This window comes from Priapulus caudatus, unplaced genomic scaffold, assembly GCF_000485595.1.
Source record: "Priapulus caudatus unplaced genomic scaffold, Priapulus_caudatus-5.0.1 Scaffold128, whole genome shotgun sequence".
NCBI classification, from domain to species: domain Eukaryota; kingdom Metazoa; phylum Priapulida; class Priapulimorpha; order Priapulimorphida; family Priapulidae; genus Priapulus; species Priapulus caudatus.
Window position 1 is genome coordinate 109,958 of NW_014577189.1, and position 8,455 is coordinate 118,412.

General features: G+C 43.9%; 1 protein-coding gene across 1 annotated transcript in view; it reads left to right on the forward strand.

Moving 5' to 3' along the window:
* LOC106805820 (organic cation transporter 1-like) overlaps nt 1-8,455 on the forward strand; it is a 31,016-nt gene that overhangs the window by 13,596 nt on the left and 8,965 nt on the right. Inside the window, exons 5-7 of the mRNA XM_014807560.1 lie at nt 3,889-3,983; nt 4,301-4,413; nt 4,762-4,872. Coding sequence (XP_014663046.1) covers nt 3,889-3,983; nt 4,301-4,413; nt 4,762-4,872 — 319 coding nt within the window. The remainder of the gene's footprint in view (nt 1-3,888; nt 3,984-4,300; nt 4,414-4,761; nt 4,873-8,455) is intronic.

Sequence of the window (8,455 nt, forward strand, 5' to 3'; positions counted from 1 at the left end):
TGTTTTTGAAAATATCGCTTGCTTCAGAACATGTCGTGAAGCAACAGAAAATTATATATCAGTGATGATTAATTGTATATTTTTACAATATTATAAAGTAATGCAATGATTAAGAACAATTTTACAACGACTATCTATAATAGTTTACTACTATCTTAACTAAATTGTACACATAGAAGTACGATGAAATAATAATTGATATAATATCCTGCGAGAATATCAGTTAGAACAACATAAAACAAGTTCACGAAAAACTCATGCACGAGATATATGAACGCGCGCAAGCAACGGACCTATACCGCGACAATCACAATTTGTGTCGCGACAACGGACCTACTACGGCAATAACTTGTGTTGCGACAACGGACCTACTACGAAATAACTTGTGTCGCGGACAAACGGACCTACTACGGCAATAACGTTTGTCGCGACAACGGACTTTCTACGGCAATAACTTGTGTCGCGACAACGGACCTACTACGGCAATAACTTTGTGTCGCGACCAACGGACCTACTACGGCAATAACTTTTGTCGGCGACAAACTGAGACCTATCTACGGCCAATAACTTTGTGTCGCGACAACGGACCTACTACGGCAATAACTTTGTGTCGCGACAACGGACCTACCTCGGTCACGATCGTGGAACCGTACCAGGTTTTGTCGAATACCCAGCCATGACGACACGGTACGGTCGGCCAGCGGTTGTCTCCCATCAACTGTACGTTGGCGGGCGGAACTCGATCGCCAAGCTCCCGGAGGAAGTTCACGTCGTACATGCGACAACTGCTGTGAACGAGTTTGCCTTTTTTCTTTTCCCACGGCAGCGTCAAGTCTTGATCTGCTGAGTCGTTAGTCCCTGAGTTTTCCAGGTCGGGCACACGGCACCAGTGCTCAGGGGTGGCGACCATGAATATTTGGTTGAAGGCCGGGAAGCCTGTTACCACCACGATGACCACAGCACACAGATAACACTACCTGGTAGCGACCGCATCCCCGATGTATGGAATTATTTCGTCAAAGTCCATGTACTTCTGTTCCCTCGTAGCGTCACTGCGGGTATCCGATGGTTTGTCATCCATTGCGAATAGCGTTTCCGCTAGCCTTTAAACAAGCAGCATGCACAGCAGCATTACACAGTGTGTTAGCATGTCTGTTTTTACTCACTTCTAATTATATATATACACACATTTTACATGCGTGCGTGGTGGGTTGCTTGCTTGCGTGCGTGCGTGCGTGCGTGTGTGTGTGTGCGTGCGTGTGCGCGCGTGCGTGCGTGCGTGCGGTGTGCGCGGTGCGTGCGCTGTGTGTGCGTGTGTGTGTGTGTGTGTGTGTGTGCGCGCGCGCGGTGTCTGGTGTGTTTGACGTGTGTGTGTGTGTGTATGTGCGTTTTCAAGGTGTTAGGCATAAACTATACTATCACTACACTAAACTAAAATAAACTAAACTAAAACTAATTAAACTAAACCAAACTAAACTAAACTAAACTAAAACTAAATTAAACTAAACTAATCATACTAAATTAAACTAACTAAACTAAACTAAACTAAACTAAACTAAACCAAGCTAAACTAAACTAAACTAAAACTAATTAAACTAAACTAAACTAAACAAACCAAACCAACCCAACCCAAACTAAACTAAACTAAAAAAAAAAAAAGTTTAAACTAAACTTAATTAATAAACTAAACTAAACTAAAATTAAACTAAACTAAACTAAACCAATAAACCAATTGTAGCAGCAAACCTAAAATAAGCTTAACACAACGCAGTATCGTAAACCTTGCACCAGGCTATACTGGCATCATAAAACCCCACCGATGATATGTCTCCGTTAATTTAATATATTAGCGCTAAAGGTCAGGCGTTTTCTTAATGGAGGCCATGCCTAGCTAGAGCAACACCATTCAAGATACGAAATGCCAATTGCAGTAGCAGAGGGAATAATGCTAAATTCGCGTTCATGCGTCAGCACATTAACATGACACTGGGAACAAGTTTTTAGCGCGACACACACGTGCGCGGTTACGGGTGCGGTGGGAACGAGATGTAAATTTCGTATTTAGAGCAGGCAAAATATTTTCACAGGTTGTTAAAGTAAGCGCGACGCTGAGTTGTGATTGCGTGTCAGCTAATACATAGGACTACGTATTCATACGAAGCGACTTATGTATCTAATGGCAGCAATTAGATTACTGGCCAAAAAATACTCATGACATCGTAGAGCACCGTCTACATTAAGCCCCCGTTTAATCCCCCTTACCGCAACTATAGCGAATGAGGTGTGTTTAATCGAACAAAAACAAAACAAAAATGCCCGTAAATAATTCGCGTTATTTCCTCATACCGGTTACACGTGTGCGTTCCACTTGCCGTTCGTTCGTTATTACTCGTTGTTCAAAGAGTTCAAAGTCAGCTGGCGGTGATTGGTGGTTCCGCTCCAGTGCAGTAGCAGCGCCAGTCTCAGCCGCCGTCCTTTCGTCTGTCCGCACTGCGACCTAGCACGAACTACACCAACTCCGCGCGCCATCCCGGCACAGTCTGCATGGTCACCAGCGCGACAGTCGACCCTGCAGCATCGCAACACGCATGCAGTGTAAGCGCGCGGGGTCGGCCGTGGACCACGGAAACAACTCTAGCTCCAACCGCCACGCCTCCTCACGCACAGGATGATGAGGCGGTGCTAAGGCGGAGGGGGGGGGACTCGATTAAACGCTGTCTTATCGCCACCACCAACGGCCGAAGCAAAGCGAATTACACACATGTGTGTGTGTAGGGCCTATACAGGCGAGAAAGTTCGCGCGAAACGTCGCCCAACCCGCGTGCAAAATGGCCGATCGTTAACCGTTTCAGGACGGCGAGTAACGTTGTAAATATCGGCGTTCAGAAAAAAAGCGGCTTAAATATGCGCAAGCTCGCAGCGGCACAGGCGAGGCTGGCGTACAAAGTGGGGGGGGGGGGAGGGCATTCATGGGGAGAATGAATGAATACTCTATGCTGCACTACTATACTATAATAGACGCTATACTACTACTATACGATACTACCGATAACGCACTATTACTATACTATTGCTATGCCGCTTGCTACTATAGTATATTCCGTATAACACACGGAGTGAATAAATACACCCCAATTATACCCCAACTGTACCACTTACTATAGTGCATGTAAGCTGTTGCTAGCTGTGCGGGGACAAGCTTCCATAGTGCCATATTCCATAGCTACTATAGTTGCGGGTGCATACTCACGCTGCCATATAACCTGCCGTTAAAATAACTGCAATTTACAACCTTTCAATTCAAGAATCGGAAAAGGTAGAATCATTAGAGCAGAGGCAGTATGTTTTTCACTAAAAGAATCGGTTGAAATTAGGCATAAGAAAAGTTTGTATCGTCTGTGAAAATGTACCATTGTATGATCCGATTAAAACTACAAAATCTGTATATTTCAATAGTTTGTTCTGATAGTAGTACACAATTGTTAGATTCAATTAAGGCATAGCAAAACAAGCGACCACAATGTAAATAAGTGTGCTAGTCATGCTTTTGGTATATATCCTTCGGTAATTATCCAATTTTATGATTTCAAATTTTTATTGTAAAAGTATGCAATGTATTGTTATATGAGGATAATTGCCAGAGAGAGAGAGAGAGAGAGAGTGAGAGAGAGAGAGTGAGAGAGAGGTAGACAGATAGACAGAAAGACAGAGAGACAATAAACTTTGTTAATCTACAAATTTGTTAACATATGTATCACTCTAACGTAACACGTAATTATATCAAACGATATCACACCTTTCCAACGCACCTCGCATTAGTCTTGCTAATGCTATTGTACATGGCAGTATTCTTCTTCAAACTCACCGGAGTTGACACCTATTTTTTAGGCTGACCACACGTCGCCCAGTGAACAGGGAAACTTATTGACCGTGCTAAAGTTCCGATATCTAATGAAGAAATTTGTGGTAATCCTAGTAGTTTGGTGAGTAGTAGTCTTAACCATAACGATAATTATGATCGAAATCAGAAGAGATTGTAATCAGCTATATAGATGGTTGCAGTCATTTAAAATCCACACGGCTCAAGTTATGCCTGTGAATAGAATAGGGTGAGGCGTTTTTTTCTTTTTTTTTTGGCTACTGTCGGTGCTTTACACCATTTCGTGTTTTCTTTATCTTATGCTTAAATATATAAAAATATTCTTAAATCTATGGATTTAAGATCGATCTCTGTGTGCGGGCTTCTATATTTATTAAATCCGTGTTTGCGTGTAGTATATACTTGACGCTTATGTTTTAGGGTTACAAACGCGATGGTGTACATAGGCCAGACCTATGCTGCAGGCACGTCGGGCGTCATAGGGGAAAATCCATACCTGGTTTTCTTCTTTTCCGCTGCGGTTGAAGGGATGGGTGAGCAATAATCATGCGTGGCAATAATAGCTAGTAATAACGCGTCGCCTTTGATCGTCAACATGTCTATGATCGTCGAAATGTGTGACATAATTGCCTAAGTGCACCGTTATTGCAACTTGTTTAGTTTGGACTATATGAATTACACATTATTATGACGATGAAAAGTGACAAATTAACAAAATTATGCATTTTAAAGAGGTAGTGGATGTAGTATTAGTTGACTGAGAATACGTGAACTCATCGTACTGACGTAATTAAACAGACGGATTTCACAGCTGCGCTAGAATGATGAAAGTTGTTGAAGCCGTAATTTGAGTCGGATATACGCCTTTCCTTGTCGTATAGGATATTTCGCATCTTGGCCTATCATGCAGTTACTGGGCAGACGATGGGCGGTCTTCATCAACATGAGTGTATGTGCAGCAGCAAGCTTTTTGATAACGGCGGTTCCAGCTGGTAAGGGACACCAGACTATCAGAACAAACTATTGAAATATACAGATTTGTAGTTTTAATCGGTCATACAATGGTACATTTTCACAAGACGATACAAACTTTTCTTATGCCTAATTTCAACCGAATTCTTTTAGTGAAAAACATACTCCTCTGCCTCTAATGATTCTACCTTTTCCGATTCTTGATTGAAAGGTTGTAAATTGCAGTTATTTTAACGGCAGGGTTATATGGCAGCGTGAGTATGCACCCGCACTATAGTAGCTATGGAACTATGGCACTATGGAAGCTTGTCACCCGCACAGCTAGCAACAGCTTACATGCACTATAGTAGTGGTACAGTTGGGGTATAATTGGGGTGTATTTATTCACTCCGTGTGTTATAGGAATATACTATAGTAGCACGGCATAGCAATAGTATAGTAATAGTGCGTTATCGTAGTATCGTATAGTAGTAGTATAGCGTCATATTATAGTATAGTAGTGCAGCATAGAGTATTCATTCATTCTCCCCATGAATGCCTTCCCCCCCCCCCCACTTTGTACCCAGCCTCCCCTGTGCCGCTGGCAGCTGCGCATATTTAAGCCGCTTTTTTTCTGAACGCCGATATTTACCAACGTTACTCGCCGTCCTGAAACCGGTTAACGATCGGCCATTTTGCACGCGGGTTGGGCGACGTTCGCGCGAACTTTCCTCGCCTGTATAGGCCCTACACACACACATGTGTGTAATTCGCTTTGCTTCGGCGTTGGTGGTGGCGATAAGACAGCGTTTATCGAGCCCCCATCCCCCTCCCCTTAGCACCGCCTCATCATCCTGTGCGTGAGGAGGCGTGGCGGTTGGGAGCTAGAGTTGTTTCCGTGGTCCACGCCGACCCCGCGCGCTACACTGCATGCGTGTTGCGATGCTGCAGGGTCACTGTCGCGCTGGTGGACATGCAGACTGTGCCGGGATGGCCGCGGAGTTGGTGTAGTTCGTGCTAGGTCGCAGTGCGGACAGACGAAAGGACGCGGCTGAGACTGCGCTGCTACTGCACTGGAGCGGAACCCACCATCACCGCCAGCTGACTTTGAACTCTTTGAACAACGAGTATAACGAACGAACGGCAGTGGGAACGCACACGTGTAACCGGTATGAGGAAATAACCGAATTATTACGGGCATTTTTGTTTTGTTTTTTTGTTCGATTTAAACACACCTCATTCGCTATAGTTGCGGTAAGGGGGATTAACACGGGGCTTAATGTAGACGGTGCTCTACGATGTCATGAGTATTTCTTTGCCAGTAATACTAATTGCTCATTATGATACATAAGTCGATCTCGTATGAATACGTAGTCCTATGTATTTAGCTGACACGCAATCACAACTCAGCGTCGCGCCTTACTTCTAACAACTGTGAAAATATTTGCCTGCTCTAAATACGAAATTTACATCTCGTTCCCACCGCACCGTAAACCGCGCACGTGTGGTCGCGCTAAAAACTTGTTCCCAGTGTCATGTTAATGTGCTGACGCATGAACGCGGAATTTAGCATTATTCCCTCTGCTACTGCAATTGGCATTCGTATCTTGAATGGTGTTGCTACTAGCTGGCATGGCTCCATTAGAAAACGCCTGACCTTTAGCGCTAATAATTAAATTAACGAGACCATATCATCGGTGGGGTTTTATGATGCCAAGTATAGCCCTGGTGCAAGGTTTACGATACTGCGTTGTGTTAAGCTTATTTTAGGTTTGCCTTACAATTGGTTTAATTGGTTTGGTTTAGTTTAGTTTAATTTAGTTTAGTTTAGTTTAGTTTAGTTTAGTTTAGTTTAGTTTAGTTTAGTTTAGTTTAGTTTAGTTTGGGTTGGGTTGGTTTGGTTTGGTTTAGTTTAGTTTAGTTTAATTTAGTTTTAGTTTAGTTTAGTTTAGCTTGGTTTAGTTTAGTTTAGTTTAGTTTAGTTTAGTTTAGTTTGGGTTGGGTTGGTTTGGTTTGGTTTAGTTTAGTTTAGTTTAATTTAGTTTTAGTTTAGTTTAGTTTAGTTTTAGTCTTTAGTTTATTTTAGTTATAGTTGTAGTGATAGTCATATGTTTAATCGCTAACACCGTTGAAAGACGCAATACACACACCACACACGACGCAAAAGCACACCATGTGTATCGTAGCGCGCGCGGGCGACACACACAGCACAGCACACACACAGCAACACCACGCACGCACACGCGCACACTAGCACGCACGCTACGTCACGCGCGCACACGCACGCACACACACACAGGCGCACGCACGCACGCAGCAAGCCAAGCCAACACACCACGAGGCATCTAAGATGGTGTGTATAATATACTAGGATTAGAAGTGAGGATAAGAACAGAATGCTAACACACTGTGTAATGCTGCTCGGCATGCCTGGCTGTTTAAAGGCTAGCGAACGCTCTATTCGCATGGATGACAAACCATGCGATACCGCGAGTGACGCTACGAGGGAACAGAAGTAATTCACGAGACTTCGACGAAATAATTCCATACATCGCGGGGATGGCGGCTCGCTTACCAGGTAGGTGTTATTCTGTGTGTTGTGTCATCTGCTGTGGTAATACTATGGTCTCTCCTCGGCCTTTCAACCTCAGAATATTCGATGGTCGCCACCCCTGCAGCACTGGTGGCCGTGTGCCCGACTGGAAAACTAGGACTAACGACTCAGCAGATCAAGACTTGACGCTGGCCGTGGGAAAAAAAAACAGGCCAAACTGTTCACAGCAGTTGTCAGCAGTGTACGGGGGACTCGACGAACTTCGCTCCGGGAGCTTGGCGACTGCGAGCTTCCGCCCGCCAACGTACAGATTGATGGGTAGACACACCGCTGCCGATGCCGTACCGTGTCCGTCATGGCTGGGTATTCGAAAACCGTGTAACGGCTTCACGATTCGTGAGCCGAGCGTAGGTCCGTATGTCGCGACGATCAGAAGTTATTGGCCGTGTAGTAGTCCGTTGTCGCCGGACACGAAAGTTATTGGCCGTAGTAGTCTCAGTTGTCGCCGACAAAAGTTATTGCCGTAAGTACTTCGTCCGTTGTCGCGACACAAAGTTATTGCGCGTAGTTAGGTCCGTTTGTCGCGACACAAGTTATTGCCGTAGTAAAGTCCGTGTCGCGACAAAAGTTATTGCCGTTAGTAAGGTCCGTTTGTCCCGACACAAGTTATTTCGTAGTAGGTCCCGGTTGTCGCGACACAAGTTATTGCCGTAGTAGTCCGTCTGTCGCCGGACACAAATTGTGATTGTCGCGGTATAGGTCGCGGTTGCTTGCGCGCGGGTTCATATATCTCGTGGGCATGGTTTTTCGTAACTTGTTTCTATGTTGTTCTATACTGATATTCTCGGCAGATATTATATCAATTTATATATTTCATCGTACTTCTATGTGTACAAATTTAGTTATAGATCAGTAGTAAACTATCTTATTAGATAGTCGTTGTAAAATTGTTGCTAATCATTGCAATTGACCATTATAATATTTAAAAATATACATAATAATCACACTGAAGTATAAATTTTTCTGTGCTTCACGACATGTTCTGAAGGCAAGCGTATTTTCAAAAAACA